General features: G+C 43.7%; 1 protein-coding gene across 2 annotated transcripts in view; it reads left to right on the top strand.

The window, feature by feature from the left end:
- Positions 1-22,594, top strand: part of raraa (retinoic acid receptor, alpha a) — a 125,314-nt gene extending 102,720 nt beyond the window's left edge. For both annotated transcript variants that reach the window (XM_026351987.1, XM_026351986.1), the window contains 7 exons: positions 8,417-8,565; positions 13,859-14,000; positions 18,911-19,071; positions 19,195-19,371; positions 19,482-19,686; positions 19,930-20,088; positions 20,365-22,594. In XM_026351987.1, the coding sequence (XP_026207772.1) occupies positions 8,417-8,565; positions 13,859-14,000; positions 18,911-19,071; positions 19,195-19,371; positions 19,482-19,686; positions 19,930-20,088; positions 20,365-20,561 (1,190 nt within the window). In that variant the 3' untranslated portion in view covers positions 20,562-22,594. The remainder of the gene's footprint in view (positions 1-8,416; positions 8,566-13,858; positions 14,001-18,910; positions 19,072-19,194; positions 19,372-19,481; positions 19,687-19,929; positions 20,089-20,364) is intronic.
- Positions 22,595-23,828: the final 1,234 nt, after the last annotated feature.

The following is a 23,828-nucleotide window of genomic DNA, read 5'->3' as shown; positions in this document are numbered from 1 at the left end:
GTAAGTCATTCCAGGAACGGTGTATCAAAACACTTTTAGAGAGTTGACAAAGGGAGGTTACACTGTGGTTACACCTTCTCCCTTTCTCACCCTCAACACTTTGTCAAGAAGCAAACATGCCGGCATGCACAGCTTTTATTTGGGACCTGGAAGTGTTTGCGTTGTGTGTCACAGTCCTCCCCCAGCACACCTCTCTTCTCAGATGTTCCCTGTCCTCCTGCTTACTTTTTATCAGCCTCTTTTTCTTATGCAGCCTGTCTCTTCTTGCACTCCCCCTGTCATTTAGTATGGGTCACTCACATCGCTCTGATAGTATACAGCTGCTATGTGCGTGTGATCAACTCGTAAACATAAATTCATCATCAATGACAGGTCCACTGTGGGCAAACACCGTCTGCATGTGGATTATTCATGGAAAAAGGGTTCAGTAATCATAGGCTCTGTCTTTAGCTCTGTGAGTGCAGCTTACTGGAGGACATTTAAAACATGTATCTGTGCACCAGAAAAGCACATATTCATTGACACCACAGCTTGTCAGACCAGCTTAATAGACCTACTTTGTACCAACTGCATGTTTAGAATCCGCAGGATGCTGAAACACACCGCTGTCCCTGTCCACTTACTGGCATCCTCTGGCCAACGCAAGCTTCCTTTTACCCCCTTGTGTCCTCCACCAAGTCCCACACCATCAGCTCATGCCAAACATCTCCAGTCACCCCGGGGCAAGTGCCAACTCACATAGTTGCCCTGTCAGTCAGCAGCCATAGACAGCTGCTGGTTAGTGTTACACTGTGTTCCTCTGGGTGGCAGAGGAGTTTTGTTGCCAGGGAACTTGAGGTTCTCTCTTGCAATAAAACTGCCTTCAGATGCTTTTTTATGTTTTAGGTTTTGTTTGTTTTGTTTTTGCTTAATTAGTACCACAAACATTTGAGTACCCATAGGATTTATGAAAAGAAGTCTTGTGGTTTAGATGTCCTGTGTGTTCTGTATTCGATAGAAAACTTGTAATTAACTGCATCGAAGGCTAGCATGTGGCAGCAGTACAGAGAAGCTACTATGAAGTTAACATGAAGTTGCTGCTCAAATCGTAGCCCCCGTAGGCCTCACCTTTGCCATCTGCTCTCTCCCTTGCTGCCTCCTCTCCCTCTCTCCCCCCCGTGCTCTACTTTGTCCACACATGTTCTGAGTTCCGTCACCATTTGCCGGGGCAGTAGTGATAGGAAAGCCTAGTGTTTTGTTATTTCAGAGGCCTGGCAGCATGGAGAGGGAAGTTATCTTGGGCCCCCGGGGAAGGGCTTGGGAACTCAGTGGGGGCTGCTGGACTGATAAAAACCAGGCCTTGCATAAGGACGGGGACATGCTGATGTTCACACACAGGCTCTCATGTACATACAGAACATATCACAAGCTGCTGCACATGCTCTTGAATATACAAACGGGAAGATGCACTCAGGCCCAGAAGCAAACAGAAAAAGAAATTGCATTAATTGTTATTCACACATACCTACACAAACTACTTCACCTCACCCAGATGTAAAGATGCCATAAATTGCCCCTGCTAAATACAACCTGGTGTTTTCTGCACTTCTGGCCCAAGACAAACACCACCATTTCCTGGTGTTGAGGAGGGGTCGTCATAACAGGCAAGACAGACTCCTTACTCTGCACCGCCTTGCCCTTCGGCTTCTGCTCAGATCCCCATCTATCACTCACATGTGTGCGCGCGTGTTTTTCTTGCCATAACACTCTAGACGAGGGAGTTATTTGTCCCCAATTTGGAACGCAATCCATCAAAATTTGGTCTTGGAATCAGTGTAGCCTTCAAACATACCGCGCAGTCCTTGTAAGAACTCCAACTGTCACATCAATTTCTGTTCTGTCTGAAGAATTTGAATATCTGCAATGGTTGCAAAACAGCAGGTTGTCATTTCTCTGAAATGTAGACCACAACATACTCTTAAGAGGAAATGATGCATCATTCACTGCAGAAAATTAGATCATTACCAAATTAAGCTCTCAGTTTGATCCAAGCCCCTTCTACCATTCCATTAGGAGTGTCATGGATTGACTCTGCTACTACAACATCTTGAGTGTACCCAAGTATTTCCTTATTTTGCTGGCAAATTCATTATTAATGAAAGTACACTTTATCTCATACCATCAGCCTCCCAACCTTCTCCCTCTCTACATTGAGACTGCAAGTTAGATGTGCAGCAGCTTAGGTGGCACGCAACCAGGCAGGGGGTGTCCTCTGTAATCCTCCTAACTCACTAATACACATACACAAATATCAAAGGTGATCTATGAAAACAGGATTAATATTTTCAGCATTTAATCATCTGCTGTTCAAAGTAATAGGTCTCACGTTTGGCAGGAACAGACGGAAGAATTTAAAAGGGAAAGAAGACTTCCTGTGACCTTGCATGAGATTTAAGTTGTACAGAGCATTAGGAGAGGAATGTCAGAGGCAGTAATGGGGACAACCAGGAATAAGAGGGCGATGAAGGTGGAAAGTGGTGGGAGATGGGTGTGGACAGACGGGATTTAGCTAGCGGTCTGCTCCCCTGCCCCGTGTTAGCCTCCACTGGCTTTCCTCCTTCTGTGTGTGAGTGTTTTAACTTATGGCTGTTAGGTCCGCCATCAGATTCATCCTCCTCTCCTATCCAATAACTGTTCACACTCTGTGTTTGAACACAAACACTCCCCACTGTCGCTCTCCTTCCAGCTGTCAGTGTGTGCGTGCCTGCGAGAGTGTGATCGCGCGCGCCTACTGTCGCCCCGGCTCATATTCAGATGGCGTGCTTGGCTCTGCTGTCAGTAATCAGTGTGAAGGCAGCGAACGGGGCTCCATCCATTTTCAGCGGTGAGCTGTTATGGCGCTATGTTAGAGAATGGCAGGATTTCCCTGTAAGCAAGGAAATAGTCCCATTTCCCCCTCCAGTAATTGAAGAGTGCTGACAAAGCATTCCTGCTTGTGTGTGTATCATTCTCCCTGCTGCCTACCCACATTCCTAACATGGAAACCAGAAATAAAGTCTGGATATTTAACGAAAGTCAAGCACTTTGCATGAATGATGCCCTTCTCTGCTAGCTTGTTGCTCTGTTTCACTGCACATAAAAGCTCTTAAGTTTCTGCCAGTCGTTTTTATGGACATGCATGATACATTGGCCTACAGCTCCTAGGATTTTGCAAGGCAGTCTCTTTCCCTGGGGCTGTTCCATTGGCCATCCCACTTCATTATTTTAAGCAGACTTCAAAGCGAGCCTTAATGCAGGAGCCTGTGGCATGGTGGTCTGTCTGGTGTCTCTTCTCCTGCACACTCACTGCATGCAAAGACAAATGGACCTCTATATGTTCTTCCATGTAGCTCACACATGGTCAGCATGTGTGTATATGTGTGCGTATGTGTGTGTCCACATAACCTAATAGAAGCCAGGGGAACACAATGGCTCGTGATTGAGTAGGATTCAACAAAGTGGAAGACCCTGTCAAAGACCCTCCCTCTTCTCCACCGCCTTAATTTTCTCCAGCCCTCTTTACCACAAGCAAGCCAGCCAGCCAGTCAACCTGCTAATGTAGTTAGCTACCCCTAATGACGGCGAAATCTCATTAATATGCTTCACAGCTGGGCCCCAGTAACCAGTGGAGATGAAGGTAATCAAATCTCAGAGGACTAACCTATAGCTGAACCTCAAGAACTGCTTAGCAGCACTGGGCCGAGACGGCCCAGAGTCTGGAGGCTTGGTAATAGCCAGTGTGCTACCTCTGTGTGTGTGTGTGTGTGTGTGTGTGTGTGTGTGTGTGTGTGTGTGTGTCTGTGTGTGTGTGTGTGTGTGTGTGTGTGTCTTGGTCTTGATACCTTTGAAGTAGTGATGTTAGCCAGGCTATCTCATGTCAGTACTACAGTTTAGGCGAGTTCATCATGTGAATAGATCCCAGTCTTGTGCATATTTGTCCATTTAAGTCTAGTCTTGTTGTAATTGCTTATAGAGGACGTGAGTGTGAGGGCACGGCTTCGCTTTAAGTGCACTTGTAGCTCATAATGTATGCAAAGTGAATCTGAAGAGCGGCATTACAGACCACTCACACTTGATCTTAATTAAATTACCGGTGCTTTGACTCTGAGTTCGAGAGCAGCACGCTACATTAAGCTAAGATACCCGGGGGCTTCCTACACACACATTGACATGCACACACATATAGAGTGTGTGAAAGAGAAATGGTAAGTAAACTAAATGTAGGGGCTTTGACATACTGGTCATTCAAAACTAGCTTTATTGGATAAATCCCACATTGTTCGAAATAGCTGGGTAAAAACTTTAAAAATACAAATTTAGAGTTAGAAATATGAATTTTCAATACATACATTACTTAAACTGTGCCAGAATGACAGACTAGTGTTTAGTGGTCAGCTGGGTTCAGTCTGCTTTAAATGAACTTGTGCACTTTCAACGCTGTGCAGTGTCAGGTTTGCTTTTATTGGTTACACCTATATCTTGTGCTACTTATTCCCACTTTTGGAACTGGTCTGACAACATGCCAGGCTACAGACTTCAATTCAGCCTTATGTCTGGGTACCAACAATTGCAGTGACCACATAATCTATGTGGTTTATGTTTCACCTTCTCATCAAAGTACAATAGATTCCTTATCACTAACTCCTTACTGTTTTTCATTTAAACATTAGGGTTGCAGGTTTGTGTGCCTATATCCTCAAGCAAAGCAGGAAGTTGTCTATTCACGTTAGCTTTCTCTTGGCTGAAGAAATGATATTTTAGCTGTACTTGAAGTATTAGTTACTGTGGTGACTATACAGGCTCTGGAGGGGCTCTGGCCTGGAAACCTTGCCAGATATACAAATATCCAGTCTTAACATGTTGCAAGGATATCGAGGCGAGCTCTCCAGGCAAGTGTGAGTCAGTTCCTCCAGTATTCATGCGTTGCAATTTCGCGGATCAGACAATAGGCAGGCTTGTATGGCGATTGGTGTTGATCAGAGTTTGGATGCAGGCTGGTGTTGAATAATGCCTGGGTGAGGGCTGCTGAAGGACTAAGTAGCTCCGTCCTCTCCACTGAGCCTCTCTGCCTCTGTGTCCACAGGCCTGCCATTGTTTTGCTCTATGCCTCAGCTTGACAACACTCCAGAAGCCAGCCATTGTATTTAATTACAGTCGCCAGCCCCCTCACAGACTCTTGTCCTTGTGTCCCAGATTTCCATGGGTGCTCTCATTAGGGCTGTGCATTCAGTGTGTGTTTGTGTGTGTGTGTGAGGCCAATGAGGCTTTTTAATGGCTCTAGGAAAGCCTGTAGCCTGTGTAAATGTAGGCATGGATGCAATTTTTATGTTTATTTCTATGTGTGTGGGTGGCACATCTGTTTATCTATGCATTGCTAATGAACACAGGCTTAATTTGAATAAATGACTCTGTGGCCACACTAATAAAGCAGGACTGTAATCAGTCCCCATCAAAAGAAAAGCACAGAAAACACTGGAAGTTTGCTAATGAGAAAATGTTAAACCATGTTATGTAAAGGCTCCTCTATTTCAGTTGAATTTGTTTGACATGAGTATAGTAGTAACTGCATTGCTAGAAAACAGTAGTATTCTTAAATATGGTGGCCTTTGTGTCTTTGTGGGTTTTCAAATTCATAGGAAAAGTCAGGCAGCCTTACTTTGACTCCCTGCGTGTGTGTGTGTGTGTGTGTGTGCACCAGTTTTATCGCTTCATCTGTTTTATATTTTTGTTCATTGCTCAGGCACATCATCTTTCTCGGTCTGTCTTGTCCTGTACATCATTTTTTACCTCCCTCATTTCCTCCCTTCATCTCTACCCTCTGTCATCTGAAACGTTTCCCTTTTTGTTTTTACCCATTCCCCCTCTTCTTTTTCACATTCATTTATGCCTCAGCATAAACTCCCTATCCTCAGAAGTAAATAACTGTGTACCACTCCAGACTGAGGTTCATATTGTTACAAGCTGTCCATGTCACACTTTCTTTCTAAAAAATATTTACAATCACGTCGCTCTCAACCCTTAGTCACCCTTTAACCCACAATTACACCAACAGCTTAAAAGGTTGTTACTGGCGCAAAAGTGGCATATGACATCTGGGCCTCATAAATGAAATGTCTTAATATCCGGGGCCTGATTGGTTGTCACTGTTGGGTGTTGCAATCTGAGCTTTATTACCGTTTAGCTTAACTGTCCCCGTCACCTGAAACCCACTTGGATATGTTTTCCTGATGGCAGAGATTAGAGGCAGCTTTTGGAGAGGCTAGATTTTGGTGTAGGGTGTTTGTGTCTGTCATTTCTTTCCAGGAAGCCTTGAATATATCTAGGCATCGTGTTGGTTTATTTTGATTTTTCTCAGTGTAATCTTCTCGTGCACCATCTGCTGCATGTGCATGGAGATTGGCAAGCTGAGATCTACACACTGTAAAAGAGCAGTGTGTGTGTGTGTGTGTGTGTGTGTGTAAGAGTAGTCCTTGATTTCTATTGCCTAATGTGTTGTGCGATTAGTATGTTTTGTCAGGTCGAATGTGACTGCGGTGTTTGTCACATGGAGTGTGTTCTCAGTTGTACTACAGTCACAATGAACCACCCACTCTGTTAAATATAGAGGGCTCTCATGAGCTGATGATGCTGGGTGGAGCAACACGAAGATACACACATGCATAGTAGTAGTGTACCTGTATGAATGTGATGGAAGCAAACACATTTTGATAACAGGAGCACTATTCCCCCCCCCTCTTCATTGAATGTTTGCTACCCATTCACTTGTGTCTGGACTAACCCCTTCCCTAATGTGATCTATGTTCACCACAAAATCTTAGCAAATTATGAATTTAAATGAATGAATTAAATACTAGCTTCCTTAAATAAGTGAAAAAACACAAAATAATGACTTCTACATAAATTTACACATCTAACCAGCTAGAAACTAAGTCTGAGACCAGTTGAGAGGAGTCATTGGTTTTATTTAGGGTAATATGCATATATTATGTACATGATCGGGGTGTCATGTAAGCTGCTCACTGTATAAAACTATTACTACAGGCACCTGCACAAATGCTATAGATGTCCGGATGACCCTGTTGTCAAGCCTACGTTACCGGTCCAAAACATTTTTCAACTGTTTCTGCGACCAGTAAAATGCCTATGTTCATATAATGGGGGTGTAAATTATACAGTTGTGTGTTGATTATGTAAGAAGCATGTTTAATGAGAGATACGCTTGTCGCAAATGTTAACACCACAGCTACAGCGGTGATATCAGCTATCTGACACTCAGCTAACCAAACACACTCTGTTTACACTTTAAAATGTGTCTTGGGCAACGGGATCACAAGTAGACATCACTAAGTGCTAACGTAAATTGACCGCCAAGATGGACTGTAATCTGATTACTCAAACTGCTTGCCGATGCAGTCTGGGATGCATTTTACCACATGTCTTTTGTAGTACAAATGTTAATGGTTCCTGATGCATCCTTGATAAAGATGTTAAAGGAGGTGGTAAAAATGGTGAGGTTGTTTTGATGTTAAAACGTAGGCACTGTATTAGCTTCAGTATCTAAAAAAACTATACACAGCATACTCACAAAGAAAACATACATGTTGGCTCATTAAAATGCCATTGGCAAGCAGGGATTATACACTTATTAGGTCAGCCATAGGCCACGGGGTGCAGATCTACCCTACCAATGTGTGTTTTTAAATTAGATTAAAGAGACCATGTTTCGTGACACACAGGATATTGAGGTCAAAGTCCATTACATATTGCATGAAGGCAACAGCAGGTTACCTCCCCACAATCCCTCACCGCTTTGTTTACAGTATACAAGCACACAAAATAAAAGAACCTCACAAAGCGCTCACATGTTTGCTATGTTATATTAGACATCTTGGATTAAGACGTAGTGTATTGAGCATCTTTGTGTTGGCCAGGCTGATATTAAATAACACGGAGTGTGATGGGGTGTTGGGGGGTATACCAGTTACAAAACCAGCCTTTGTTGGTCAGAAGCAGGGAGTATTACACTTGGCCTTTTGCAGTATTTATTCTCTTATTTGTTGCGCTGATTGCTGTAGTGTATAATTTATCTTTTAGGATTTAAAGCCCCAATACTTGTCTAAATAAGAATACTCCAGATACTAGCTTCACAGGTGCCCTGTGTGTCTTTCAAGTCATCATGCTGTCTTTCCTGCTGCTCATCTGAAAACACCTGATCACCAAAGTGTCTTTGCGCTAGCTTCATTTTTTCTAAACACATTGTTGGAAAGAGAGTTTTTCTCTGGTGATTTATTTTGCGTGTCATCAGCAATGATGTGTCTGTACAGGGATTGTTCTCTGTGTGTTCATCCCTAGCTGATAGTATTCACTAACCCCTGCTTTTGCTCTTTGGTCTCCGCAGCGATAGAGACCCAGAGTACCAGCTCAGAGGAGATAGTGCCAAGCCCGCCCTCACCTCCCCCGCCGCCCCGCGTCTACAAACCCTGCTTTGTGTGCCAGGACAAGTCCTCAGGGTACCACTATGGTGTCAGCGCCTGCGAGGGCTGCAAGGTGAGATTCCCGACCTTCCTCTGAATCTGCCAAGCAAGCAACATGTCCGTCAGTCTTGTAGCCTTTATATGATGTGCTCTGTTAAAAAACATTCCACTGCCTTAGATCAGGTGATGAAAATAAAAGTATCATTTAGAATATTTCAAGTTCTTACAGGGTTTTAGTGTTTAGTGCTGGGATTGATTGTTTGAATTTGATAATGTCTATTTTTCTGTGAAGAATCATTCACTTGTTCTATTGATTTTTGAACTATTGGCTTCCTTAATCATCAGTATGACCTGGACAAATTACAAGTTTTAGCACTGATTGCATAAAACAAGTTAGCATATATGATGGACCTGCCCTTTGTCATGTACAGTATGTAAAACTTTGTCATCAATGCAGTTTTCTTGGCCTTTTTTATTGTGGTTGCTATACATATCTTTGCTGACGCGTTCATATTGCACCTTGTGTTATCGAAAGAGCCATATTACACAGGTGTGATATCGCTTATCAGCTGAACGTTCATATATGTTCTCTTGTTAGTGTGAGCACCAAGACCTCTTTATCTCTCTGCTCTCAAGGCATGGAGCCAGAGTTGTGTAAGCTCAGAGGAGGATGAGACGAGGAGGAGGAGACTGTGGAATCTAATGTAATGTTACTGCCGGGTGCAAACCTTATGTTTCTACAATGTCAACATTTTTTTTGCTTTTTCTTGGCAATCATTCGTACCAAATGGAATTTCCAAACCAAGACATGAGTTTGTAAATCCTTTTTGCAAGGTTTTCTCATGACAACAGCTCTGTGTGCAGCAGGGAATGGTTGGCTGAAGACAGGCAGGAGGGTGCTGATGGTGACAGGTGCCTGCTAGACCCTTTGACTTATTGACTGTGGAACCAATACTGTGGTCTGTGTTTCCATATGTGCATGGATAGGAGTGGTTTGGGGGAGGAGGGGCAGCCACGAAGAAGGCAGGAGGCAGAAGCTATGAAAAAACGAGAATAAGAAATGGCAGAAACCCAGGGGGAATGTAGAAATGCAGACAAAATGATACAAAGAACGGAGAGACTGCAGGGAGTGAGATGGCAGCGGTGAGATAGCAGACTGTGCTCTAAGAGGCATGAAGAGCTAAAAAGAGAGCTAGAGAAAGAGAGAGAGAAGTGGGGATGGCTGGCGGGGCAGCAGATTAGGCGGACGGGGTACAGGGGCCACAGCTGAACTCACTGACACCCAAAGAAAGATGGTCAGTGCACCAGAGCACAAGGGGGGAAGGGAAAATGAGTAAAGAATTCACAAAGGGAGGAGAATTCAGACAAGCCAGGAGTCAGGCAGATGCATATAAACCTGCTTGCAGACAATCCCTCTGTGCAAACTTTTCTTTTTGTGTACTGTGTGTACTGCATGTACTTTGGTCGACACAGTAAAAGGAAGATGGTGTGTTGTTGTCCTTGCCAAGATAACATTGTAAGGCGTGCGATGTACTGTACAGTTTATTGTCCTAATGTAAGCCAGTTTTATAATTGTTCCATGGTTCTAAAGAAGTTTAACTTGCGTAGGAGCTGGAGATGGGAAGGCTTTGGAAGATGTCGTTTGTAAATGTACCATCCCATTTATATTTGTGAGGCTCGGCTAAATAAGAAAATCGCCTGAGAGCTTAATGCTGAATTTATTACAGTATTAGTGTCTCAAACATAAGTCAACAATATAAAAATAATACTAATATACTTTACTACACTATAATTAAATTAATCTAATATATATATAATTAATATGGTTGAACCACAGCTCCTGATGGGAGGCCGTGTTAGATTAATCTAGAAGAATGACTGTCTGTTTTGTGCTTACTGTCAGTGTTAAACCCACCTCATGTCACCTCAGGCAGAAGCAGTGGTGGTGCAATTTTAAGCAGTCACACACATCGTAACACACTGATGCTGAGGTTTGTTGGATTAACCATCAATTTTCAGTGCTGAAATGAAAACGTAAACAGAAATAAAAATCCATCCATCCATTTAGTTTACTGCTTATCCTGCTGAGGCCTGTAGGGAGGCTGTAGCTGTTTTATTCTGGAGGCCTATCCCAAACAAAATATTTAGAACATATTATACACATAACAGTCTGACATTTGGCGTGGTAGGTAGAAACTCTGGAATAGTGTAATGAAAATATAAGGAAAGTCACACAATAGACAAAGCAGGAACTCGAGTGATTAGTTGTTTCTCCTTTGTGATCACAGTGTTGTTCTCTTTGCCAGCATAGAAACTGTGTCAGATTTGTCACTGTAATTAGCTTTTTTACAGCTTTTGTACATTGGGGATATGGATGATGTTTTAATTCATCAGCCAACAGACACCAGCAGTGACAAACAATAACTTCATACATCAGCTGCTGACACTCTCTCAGCACCGTGAAACATTACATTTCAACATTTCAGATTCCATTTGAGCTCTTTTACCTGAATGTGACTAGCTGCACTTGGCCTGGACACTGATGTTGCAGCCTTTTTACTTACTTATTACTATAATTCTGCTAGTTAATAAAGGGTTTATTTAGATAAATGGTTAGGAATGTCAGCTGTAACTAGAGAAACTATCCCTGGTTGTTCAGCTAGTCACTAGTACTCTGCCCATGAGTCGCCCGACTACCCACTCAACAGCTGCAATGCTAATTTGTAGGAATCAGGATGCCTTCTCCATATCTCTTACTTCAGAGGAGATGACTTGGCGTAGCATACTCAATAATTCAAGACTACAGGCTTGTGAATGTATATGGCTGTCTCATCTGAGACTGGGGTAAGTCGAGGGTTAGCAGAGTCGGCACTGCTGAAGCATGCCAAACTACAAAGGCGTTTCCTGGGGGCTGCAGCGAACAGAGGAAACAGGAGGGGGAACGTTGAGCTCTGCTACTTGGAGACAGCTTATTCGTTTGTTGTTTAAGTTCTGCCGCCCGCACATACTCACTGGCATTGCACTTCTTTTCCCCTGCAGATATTAACACTTAAACATTAAATATGCATGCCCACCCCCTCATGTTTATGTTTTTGCCTTTGAGGCATGGCAGTGCACAGCAGGCGATCTCTTCTCCTGGTATCCGCTGTAAGGGGAGGAAAGCATTTCCCAAAAATCCCCAACCGCCGTTTCTTGCATGAATGTTCCCTATTTGCTGTGTTTTTCGGATGACCCTCTTACTGCATCCGTCTTTACAAATGTGTGGGCTGTAGCAGTAGCTGCTTCATAACAGCTCTAGGGGCACAGACACACGCCTATACACACATGCACGGATGTCGTAGGAGGCTGGGAACGCACTTTTAATCTGGCCACAGTGTGAAAGTCACGTAAGAGAGGATTCCTGTGCTTCCCTCGTGAACTTGCCAGCCTTACACTTCCCCTTGCTTCCCTCTCAGTAAAGCATTTCCTCATACACATGCAAAGTAGAACGCTCCCACACTCATAAATGCACAAGACTCACACTGCACATCAGACAGACAGCTGTGAGTGCAGGAGCATATGACACATGCAATCACGTGTGTGTTGCCACTGTTGTCTCCTCTTTTTCATCTCTCTCTCCTTTTCCCTGCGGCTCTCGTCTCTTCTGAACACTGCAGGGTGGCTGACAAGCTCACTGAGGGCTCTTGTTGTTGGGTGGATTAAGTGGTGATACAAAAAGAGGCTTAAGGACCACAGGAAGCAATGACTCCTGAAAGAAGGAGAGAGGGGCGGGAACAATTGAGTGGCCCACCAGCCAGCAGCAACAGCCAATCACGAGGTGATGCGACAGGGCACCTGAGCCTCATGGTGTCAGAAGGGAGTGGGCCAATCCCCTGACACTGGGGTCAGGGTCAGGGCACTGTCGGATCAAAGAGGACATGATCCACGCACATAAAGGCCACAGATTTATCCCTTAGCATCAGCAACTAGAATTACCATCACACTATAAGCCTTCCCTCCACTTTGTTGTTGGTTCATGGCCTCGCTGTTCTGTTGAGGGATAGCAGCACGTTTTGGAGCGAGAGGTACCGAACATGTTGTTTGGATGGGATTAATAAAAAATTAATTTAGTGTGACAGCAGGCTGCAAAGCAAATGTGAGGCCTTGATGAAGTCAGGACAAAGGTTAGATTAGGTGATCTTTAGCACATTGAAGCACAGCAGTCTGTCATGTGATAGTGTTATCTGCACTGTAGTGCTTGCTGGTAGTACCTTGCTCAAACAGATACATGACGGAGTACACTCTTGCTCTTCATAGTTAATGAGACGCCTGATTCACTTCCACTCTGTGGCGGTGGATGGGAGATGTGAGAAGAGGCTGGTGATCCGAGAAGGACAAATTGCAGGCTTAGATCCACCGACCATCTGTCTGCTAGCAGAGCTAATCCCTCGGCATGGGATGGGGCTTCCTGGCAGCTACCCCGGCACACCACACTCCACCCCACCTTTCTCCCCCTAGCTGGCCTCACCCACCCTCATTGCCACCAAAACATAACCCACGTCCCACTGCGTCACATCAATACTGACATTGACCTGTATTCCATCCCGTGCCCTTCTTGCTGAACACTCACTCAGTTGTGGCTGATTTGCTTTAACCTCTTTTTATCTTGTTGACACTCAAGGGATGTTTAAACAAAAAGGCCACAGAGGTTAACATTGATTTCAATGGGGCCGCATGGTATTACTGAGGGACGTGTGTTTCATTGGAGAGAGATATTTTGCTCAGTTTCTATGTTGTCGCTTTGTGCACTGAAAACCTAGTCTCCCCAAAGAGCTCCCATTAAAGTCCAGTGACCAAACTGAGCTCATTATAATCTGTCCTTTGCCTCATACACTTGGACAAAAACATTTTTGTGTTGTGTTTCGAATGGCCGTCACTGAGCATCAGGAGGTGGCAGTAATTCACTGATTGTTAGTCTTTGTTCCGATTATGTCACAGGTTAAGTCCTTTAAGGACTTATCTGTTTAGTAGTTCAGTGCCTTTTAATTGCAGCTTCATGTGGCCATTCTGTCTGGCCTCATTTTAATGCATTACTTTTTAACTCTTTTTAACCTTGCAAGTTGTTAATGAGTTTTTTGGTTGTTTTGGCTGAAAAAGGGACTCTGTGAAAACAGGCAAGATATTTGCAGAAGGCAACCAAAGTGCATAATTAAAGCAGTAGTGTTGACAGATAACCATATGCTAGGTGGATACACAGCAGCAAACAGTACAACTGTATTTACTAAGTAATTAACTATTTGCTGTTCTCTTCCCCTGTACTATTTCTCTTAATCTTTTTCTGCCCCTGATCCCTCATCGTCTCTTGTCTCTGTCTCGCTATCGCACAGGGCTTCTTTCGGAGAAGCATCCAGAAGAACATGGTGTACACTTGTCATCGGGAGAAGAATTGCATCATCAACAAAGTCACCCGCAACCGCTGCCAGTACTGTCGGCTGCAGAAGTGCCTGGAAGTCGGAATGTCAAAGGAGTGTGAGTAGAAAAACCATCTTACCCAGAATTCCCTGCTCCTACAGGGCACATGGGGCCAAGCACAGATCTCATCAGAGTTGTTTAATCCCAGAGTGGTTAGCATGGTGGTTACCACTGCAGGCAGTTGGATGCTGTCACATTTGTTCCACTAGTAACATTGCGTAAGTGTTCATCTGTGATAGTGATTCAGTTGTGAATGTAGCCCCCTTTTTTCTTCATCGATTCTTTTCTACAGTAAAGGTTCAAGCAGATACAATATAGTCTACTTTAAGCTGCTGTCATTTTTTGGAGGTGATTCTATGACTTTTGGGGTTTATGAAAATGACATCCAAGCTGTTACAATTAGCGATTAGCTGTTTTCATTTTAGTTGATCTGTTTTGGGCTGAAGAGAATATCCGCTGGAAAAGCGAGACAAAGGGCAGCCATGATGCAGACTGGCAGTAACAGTCAGGGTGTCGCCAGGCTTGGCAGGCCTCTGTGATGAATATGTTCTCACCTGCCGAGAGTGAAAGAGCAGGCGTCTGCTCCCATCATTGCACCCCGGGGGCTTTGTGAACTCACACTCACACACACACATATGCGCAAGCAGTCAGACTTGATAAAGTAATTGGTAGAGGTGTGACCGCAGAGAACTCAAAGGCCAGCAGGATTTTTACCTCAGCCCGATCACGACACAATCTGTTATTCACACAGTTGCTATCACTTTAGGCATTACCAGAACATGTGAATATGACACATTGGTGCACATAAATACTGATAAATACCCAGGAACAGGACATATATCAATAGGTAGGTAATAGGTACATGGAGACAAAGTGTAGCACCTTTCCTCCTCTCCTAGCCACACGCTTGTTTAAACACACATGCATACAGCCTCCATTGCTCCATCCCTCTTTGCCTCCTGTCTTCCCAGCACTATTTACCTCATCTTTCTGGAACAGCCAGTGCAGGGAGTGCTCCCCATGCCACAGCACTGTGGCTTACAGTAAAAGAAGTTATCCTCTGAGCTCCTTACCTTTGAATGGGGCCATTAATCATGGTTAGAAGGATCACAGCAGCCAGCTCTTTTATACACACACACTCACACACACAAAAGGGGCATACAACAGGGGAATAGACTGGAGTTGGAGAGCCATCTAGTGGTGAATAAATAGTACTGCACTATTAATAAACAGTTTTAAATGGTTTTCTGAATCGGTTCAAGTTTGCAAGTTTAATTGGACAGTTTTCTCAACTGGAGATGGTTTAATAACAATGTCCGATTGCAGTCATTTTCTGCAGCTTGTGCAGATTTCTCGTATGCTTGTGTCCTCAGCAGTGACTTTGGCTAGTGAAACTAGCCTGGGTTGGTGAGGAAGGAAAGGCTAGCCATCTGGGGCCAGCAGGGAGTCTGCCTCTCACACACACAGACATAAGAACACACACTATTAAAAAAGCACACGTTCTGTGTAGTTTCCTGCACACAGGCAAATTATGCACATGCAAGGTGACAAACACAACCTGGTATGAACAAAAACCACTTTAATAGAAACCCACTCAGACAGCTCCACTTAAAGACCATACACTCTGTGTCACACACGCACATACACAGAAGGTGGACCCCCTGCTAGCGCTGGGGGACGTCTGGGTGACCTTGTGTTTTCCGGCAGACAGCTCCAGACGACAGTGCCAGGCCTGCTGCCAGGCGGCAAAGCCAAGCAAGACAGTGTCGGAGGGAGGGAGTTGTTGGGAGCAAGTTGAGGGTTGCAAGGGAAACGGCTGTAAGTCTAGTGCCACATTAAAATCTCCCTGATGGGGTGTAGGTTAAATAGATGTAATTTTCAGTCTAAAAATAACATTTTCAGTCATTCACATCACACAGAATGAATAGATTGCCTCAGTTCTGCATGCTTACTGCTGTGGCAAATTCTGCAAACAGGTGGAACAAAAATGGGAAGCAGAAGTTGGAGTGTGCATTTATGAAGCCATATTTAAGGCACATTTCTGCTATAGGAAGTTTATTCCCACTTCTCTATTTTAGTTTTCTGTGCATGAGGGACACAATGCTTCACACTGTGTTTATGTTAGTGTTCAGAGGAGCCACCATCCCTCAGTACCTCCTTCCCTTTATCATCCCCTCCCCATTTTATTGTCAAGCTCTCAAAGCTATCGCCCACATGCTCCTCGAGGAAGGTGTTATTCAGCGATAGAAAAAGTAATAAAAGTAAAATAAGATGAAGCAAAGAATGATGGAGAACAGCGCAGGGGGAGGATAGCATCAGCCAGAGAGGCAGGATAGTGGAGAAAGATGAAGGCTGTGAGAGGGAAAAGTATTGAACCCCGTGTGAGTGAGAATGAAAATCAAGAGTTGAGAGTGCAGAAGGGGGGGAGGAGAGACGAGAGAGGCTGGAGGACAGAGAGAGGGAGAAAGTTTCATCACTGTCGACAGGGGCTCTGCGCTGCGAGCAGCAGGAGCAGGGGGAACATTGACATTTTTATCTTTCCATTGAATTTAATCTGTGTGATGGACGAGCTGCCAGCGCTTTAATTTTCCTCACACGAATTATCCCTGTCTGCCCACCTCTCTCTGGCTTGTACGCACACGCAAACACACACACACACACACGCACACACACACAAATACGTTCACATGAGGCACTAACAGAAATCGTCTGTTAACTGCACGCTGCAGCTGAAACCCACTATGAGAACAAATGATAGAGTGATGGCTGTGTTTGTGTGCTGTCACAGTATTCTGTACACGTTATGCCCCCGCTCTTATAAATCATTTTTATGCGATGAACACGTAACCACAAACAATCCAGGATGCAAGTTCCCCCATTAGCATTCATATTCTTATAATATATTTTGAAAGATGCATTGCTTGAAGTTAACACGCACACACGCATTCAAACGCACAATTGTGTCCACACACACAGTAAAAAAAAAAGCAAGACAGTATTTCTTTCATTTGAACAGCCCCACTACAGTCCCCCCCCCCCCCCCCCCCCCACCCACCCAAGTTATTGCATGTGGCAATTCGCCATGACAGATCGCCAGTCGTGCTTAATAGTTCTTTAATGACTTCATTAAATTGTGTTGTGCGGCTTATGATTGTGCTGCCAATTTGTCAGCGCGGGTAATGTCTTGGCGCTAGGGATGCCCCACTTTTATTTGTGAATTAATTGGACATCGACTGTGTTGCAGCCCTCCCCCCCCCCCCCCATGGCAGCTGAAACGCAGATTCCCAATCAGCAGCACAAGCAGGGCTGGCCCAAATATGTTCAGTGGCTTACTACTTTTTTTACTGTGTAAGTGGCCGAAAATCAGAGCTTGTGAAAGGGGGCGTTCCTTCACTAACTAAATCATAATTAGCTCATTAAAGCAAATGCTAGTGGTATGCTTCTTCCTGATTTGATTGTTTCCACTGACATGCTTTATAAAACTGTAATAGAATATTTGCTTTTGATGTGACCTATATTTTACTGCACTGTTGCTGCTGCATGTCTAAGTGTGTTTTGGTGACTGCTGTTACAGCAGTGTAACACACGAGCACAAATAAAACCCATAATACATTATCATACTCTGTCTGCACAGCGAGATGTTATTCAGTTCTTGTTGTGGTGAGCAGTGCTTAGCAGTAACATAGTGCAGTATCAGACTTTCAGCCCACTCTTTCCTCTTTCCCTTCATGTTCTCCCAGGCAGGGAGGCCTGTCAGCGGGCTGATGAATGAGCAGCCGCACCAAGCAGTGAATCCCTCTCTGGCCCCAGGCCAGGCTCCTCTGTCACAGACATTGATCTCCCATCAGCCTGAGCGCTCTCATTCTTAATGGTCGAGGTTAGGAATAAGATGAAGGAAAATCTGATCTTAGGTCAGTGACTAGGGCAAATCCAGGTACCTTGAGGGGAGGCGGAGAAGGCAATACTCATAAAGATGAGCTTAGGCAAGGGGGATGATTTGAAACAAAGGTAATACAAATATGGTAAAGAGAGATAGTGTATATGTGTGAGAGTGAAACAAACTGAGTGCAAAAAGATTGTGTTGTATCACCACAAGAGGCGAAGAAGTGTGTGTGTGTGTGTGTGTGTGTGTGTGTGTGTGTGTGTGTGTGTGTGTGTGTGTGTGTGTGTGTGTGTGTGTGAGTGTGTGAGAGAGAGAGAGAGAGAAAGCTGGAAGGGTTTTTTCTGATATGGGCTCAGCAGCCGAGCCCTTTTAAAACCATTAGAGGCAGGATATTTGTCATATTATGTTATTAGATTAGCCAGGACCCCTAATGAAAGCTGTGGCAATTTGTCAACCTTATGGATAGCTCCATTCCCCACCACTATTTATCAACTAGCACCCCATATCACCCAATCCACCCCCACCTTCGACGCACACACATACACACCCCAGTCATAGCTAAACTGCACCCCAACGTGGATGGGCTGGGAGAAATGGATCGAGCCCGTAATGGGATTCCAATGCTAAACACCCCGCCTAGTGTTTTTTGTCATTTGGGGTGAACAAACTATTCTCTGCCAGATCGCCCAGAGGGAAATGGCATTGGATTATTTCAAGGTCCCCCCCACCTCCATTACCATAGCCCTTCTTCGATAAAGCTGTCTCACAACATTTATCTTACAGCATCGGATAAGAGAAGTGATGCTGTGGTTGCTGCTGCTGTTTGCTGCAGACACAGCCTCCTTTCATGATGATGACTTTCCACTTGATCTTGATCTCAGTTTACCTTGAGGTAGTGTCAGGCGGTGTTTATATGGGACATATAGTAACCTCATGGTGTGGTTGTGGCCATGTTGTAACACCTTTTCAGGCAGCCTTCATGAATTCTAACTTGCTTATTTAAAAGTGAACATATACAGGTTTGATATGACATTTGACAAACATACATACTCATCCTTTTGCTCTTGTCACTGTGTCCCTGTAGCTGTGAGGAACGACCGGAATAAGAAGAAAAAGGATGAAAAGAAGCAGGAGTGTACAGAGAGCTACGTACTGAGTCCCGACACAGAACAGATGATCGACAGGGTTCGCAAGGCACATCGGGATACCTTTCCCTCTCTCTGCCAACTGGGCAAATACACTACGGTCAGTAGAATGACACTGACATTTGTCTTGACACAACGTTTGTCTTGTTACCTGTAGATTACCGTCTGCCACACTTGATATGCAAAGATCTAAAATTGTCCACAAATACTCACTTCCCTACAGACTAACAGCTCAGAACGACGTGTATCCTTGGATGTAGACCTGTGGGACAAGTTCAGTGAACTCTCTACCAAGTGCATCATAAAGACAGTGGAGTTTGCTAAACAGTTACCCGGCTTCACAACGCTTACCATTGCTGACCAGATCACTCTGCTCAAAGCTGCCTGTCTGGACATCCTGGTAAGACCACAGACTTTCACTCAACAATCACAGTTTTACTAAGGAGTAGAGAGGTGGTTACGATTTCTAACGAGTGGCCAATTAAGTGTTAAACGCTCTGCTCCCCACAGATACTGCGGATCTGTACACGTTACACTCCAGAGCAAGACACCATGACTTTCTCAGATGGACTCACGCTAAACCGAACCCAGATGCACAATGCGGGCTTCGGTCCTCTTACCGACCTGGTTTTTGCCTTCGCCAACCAACTCATTCCTCTGGAGATGGATGATGCAGAGACAGGGCTGCTCAGCGCCATCTGTTTGCTGTGTGGAGGTATGAAAACCTACCTAAAAAAAAACCCTCCCCCCAGAAAACCCCAAACTGTACACTTATATTGGATTAAAGTCACACCTTCTAAATGATGGCTGAGATTCACCACTGACCACAGGTGAAACATCAGCAGCATTGCTGTGCTGTGTTCTTTCACTGAGCACCACCTAGTGGCCAACTGTGATCATAACGGACGGAGAATATTGACTTACAGTATTTGTTCTACATTTTGTGTTTGTCCAACAGATCGTCAGGACTTGGAACAGTCAGACAAGGTGGACATCCTGCAGGAACCCCTTCTGGAGGCCCTGAAGATTTATGTACGGAAGAGGAGGCCCCACAAACCACACATGTTCCCTAAGATGCTGATGAAGATAACTGATCTGAGAAGCATCAGTGCTAAAGGTCTGTTGTTTATTAATAAAATGACTCACAATAATTAGAAATAACAGATACGTTAATCATCTGAAACATTGCTAGACATGTTCAAAATAACTCAATGAATGAAATTTATTTTGCATGTAGTATATGTTAATACTTACTTGTTTTTTTACTTCAATGTAATCATATAAAAATAAAATGTTGATAAAGAGAATATGACGAGTGCCTAAAAATGTAATTTACTTACATAAAAATGTAATTTACTTACATGTTTCTGTCTCCCTTCCACCCCCTCTACAGGAGCTGAGCGTGTCATCACCCTCAAGATGGAGATCCCCGGCTCCATGCCCCCACTCATCCAGGAGATGCTGGAGAACTCAGAAGGTCTGGAAAGTGGAGCCACAGGCAGCCGGCCGAGTGGTGCCCCCCCAGGCAGCTGCAGCCCCAGTCTGTCCCCCAGCTCTGCCCAAAGCAGTCCAGCTACACAATCGCCGTAGTAACGGCCCACCTATTAATTTTTCCTCATATTGCTCTCTGTCTCCTCTCTCGATGTTCTAAAGAGCAGCGGCGATGGAGGGGGGTTTTGACCCTGACTGCTGAACACAGGAGAGGGGCAGGGTCAGGCCCTTCCTCTCCTATGACACAAACCCTCACCTCCTGATCTGCTTTCCCTCACTGTGAAGCGCTTTCCTGACGTGAGGGGAGGTTAGGCCAGGGCAGGCCAGGGTTACAAGATGCCTCCGAGAGACCACACCGTAAACACTGCTGATGACTCCTCCTCCTTTTCCCTCCACTTTTTTCCAAACGATTCATGGAGACAAATCTGGATGCAGCGGAGACCAGTTTTAAATGGAACCGAGAGTTGATGGGGCACATGAGCTAAATATACGGACAAGGACGATGCGTACAGACTGACGTAACAAACACAGACACTTTTTTTTTTTGTTGAACTGCAGACTGCAAGCTTGGGACTTGTTAAAAGACCCCCACCCGCTCACAGACTTTGGGTCTTTTCTCTTTTTCCAGCTTCAAACAACAGATTTCGTACAAAAGATATATAAATATATATAGAAAAGTTAATGAACTATTGTGGTGGACATGTCCTGAACAGAATGGCAGGTTGAAATAAGGACATGTTTTCTGAGATTAGACATTGTTGTACTTCTTCACTGTTTGAATCTTTTCATACCCATCAAGAGTATTGAGAGAGACGTTTCAGTTTTATCACATTTGTACATTATTCTAATTAACAAAAAGCAAAAGACGTTGAAAACTCTCTCTCAAATCTAAACATGCAAACACACAAACACACACAAACGTGCACAGAAAACAAGTCGCAATGAATATCACTTTTTATTCCAGGTTGGATTTGTTTTCCTTTTCTTTTCTTTCTTTTTTTTTTTTTTTTTTGCTTCCAAGAGAATGGAAAAAATGATTGTATGAACTTGGCTGTATGATATGGTCACAGGTCCTTTCAAAAAATCAAATTAATGAAGATTCATTATTAAGGTGTATTTTAAGTAGCCTTTGAGTTTGTGTATATAAGCTGTATTCATTTCTTTAAAACTATGAAGAGTTTTAGGCTTCACCTGATTTTTTTTTTTTTTTTTTTTTAAAGAATACCTTTTATGTGTTTTGTTTATAGGTTTGTGATTCAAGAAAAAGACATTTTGAGCACATTTTACGGAAGGAAGTTCTTTCATGTTTTGTGTCCTACTAAATACTGGACAGATCCTTAACCAATCACTGGCTGTTCAGAATGTGGCTTTCACAACCAATTTCAACCCTCGCCCTCTTCACCTTTAAACCACCTTTTTACGTACAGTAGATAACGAAGTAGCACTCCAGTCGGGGCATAGCTTTTTTTTTTTGGCCATGTAGCAGAAAGAGATTGTGTCTGAAAACGGTGAGCTAGATGCCACCTTGTAGCCTGTCAGGTTCAAGTGAGCTCCAAGCAGCTCAGATTCTAAGAGAGTTCAAATGTGAAGAATGGTGTATATACACACTGTATTAAACACGAGTGATTCTCTGTAGGAAATGGGAAAGGGGAGAAGAGTAGACTGTAGGCATCCCTCTACTCTGTCAGTAAACAGAGAATGTTAAAAAGTCCTCACAAAGCACCCCCCCACCCTCACCCCCCCGGCAACCTGTGGTAGAAACCAATATGTGACTTTTTGCCAGATCCAGAGCAACCTCACACCCTGTGACTCACTTTACACCAAAACGCCTTCACTGTTAGCGCACGCATCATCCAGACCATCGTTACTGTACACACGCCAATGTCTCAGGAAGGAATCATTTTGTGTGCTTGGCCTGTTCTTTGTATGTGTCCAGTGCTGCACCACCTTACCCTCCAGCCACAGATGCACACATACACACACTTCTGCTACTGAGCCCCTGAACTTTGCTTCAGTCACTCACTTTTGTTAGGCCTGGCAGACCAGGACTGCAGAGAGACCCCGACCACGACCCCACAGGTCTAACATGTCATAGGATGCCAGTGTGGAGTCTCTCTCTGTGGAGTCGTTCATGTATTTCTTTTTATTTGTACGGTCAAAGCTGCTTTCATCATTTAGGACTTAACCTGTCCAGACGGCGCACAACTTTTTCCCTCCACAGCTAATCTGGAATAGCAACAGACACGCCGTCAGTTTGAGAAGTATGGAATATGTTGCAATTTTGTCAAGATTATCAAGCGACTTTGAAAAAAAAGACAAAACAACAAAAAAAGATAAAAAATAAAACCAACATTTAATAATTATTAAATGTGTTTGTGTTGTTCATGTGTGTTGTTCTTTATTTAGTTTCTATAATCTCATTAGGTTTTATTACAACCTCATTATAGAAAGGAGACTATCCCGAGACTTTGTGGAAACCTTGGAGCCTCCATTGTTGTGTAGCAATAGTATAGCATGGAAGAGACCTGAACAGGTTCACATTGCCACTGTTCATTTTTAAATAGTCAGACCAGATCAAGAATCTTGACAATAACCTTTTTTAAAATCACAATCACAAGTGAAAGATTCGTAACACATTGTTCTTCTTTAAAGCTAAATGCATATGCAGTAAAAAATACCCATGAGTAAATCAATAGTGTCAGGTGTTTTGAAGCCACAGCCTTACTTAATCTGGTTTAACCAAGTATATAGTTGGCTTAAGTGAGACAATATAAACAATATAAATTTGCATAATACAATTTTCAGAATTTACAGAATACAGAGTTTACAAGTGGACTCTAGTGTACTACTGTATTACTACAGTTTGTTTTAACAATTGCCCTTATCCTATAATTATTACTTGTGGCTACAATGACCGCCGTCCAGCAAAATTTGCATAGACCTACTTAAATAACTATGTAATACATAGGAGAAAATTACATCAAACACAAACCTCCAGAACCGACCTAGAGCTGCATTAACAGATTGTTACAAATAAAACAGTATAAACAGTATAATAGCAGGGTCCTGGAACTTTAACACATAAAACCCATTGCACACCTATATGGAATACAGACCTTATTATTGTTGATAAATGTGCCTGTGCTATTATGTTGTAATGAAATGTCATAATGTCTTTCATATATATGTAATAGGTCTATAATGGTTATGTAGAGCAATAAGAGTGCTATTAGTTTTTGCTACTCTGTGATCTGTGAGCTGAGCACTTTCCTGCAGGCTATGTTAATACCAGGAACCAGGTGATAATCTGGATGGAGCTGTTTGTGAAGGTGCATCTCTGAACATGGCTTCAGCTGCAGCCTCAGG

This window comes from Anabas testudineus, chromosome 19 (genome assembly GCF_900324465.2).
Source record: "Anabas testudineus chromosome 19, fAnaTes1.2, whole genome shotgun sequence".
NCBI lineage: Eukaryota > Metazoa > Chordata > Actinopteri > Anabantiformes > Anabantidae > Anabas > Anabas testudineus.
Note: the sequence above shows the minus strand (reverse complement) of the source record. Positions and strands in the feature narration are given on the sequence as shown.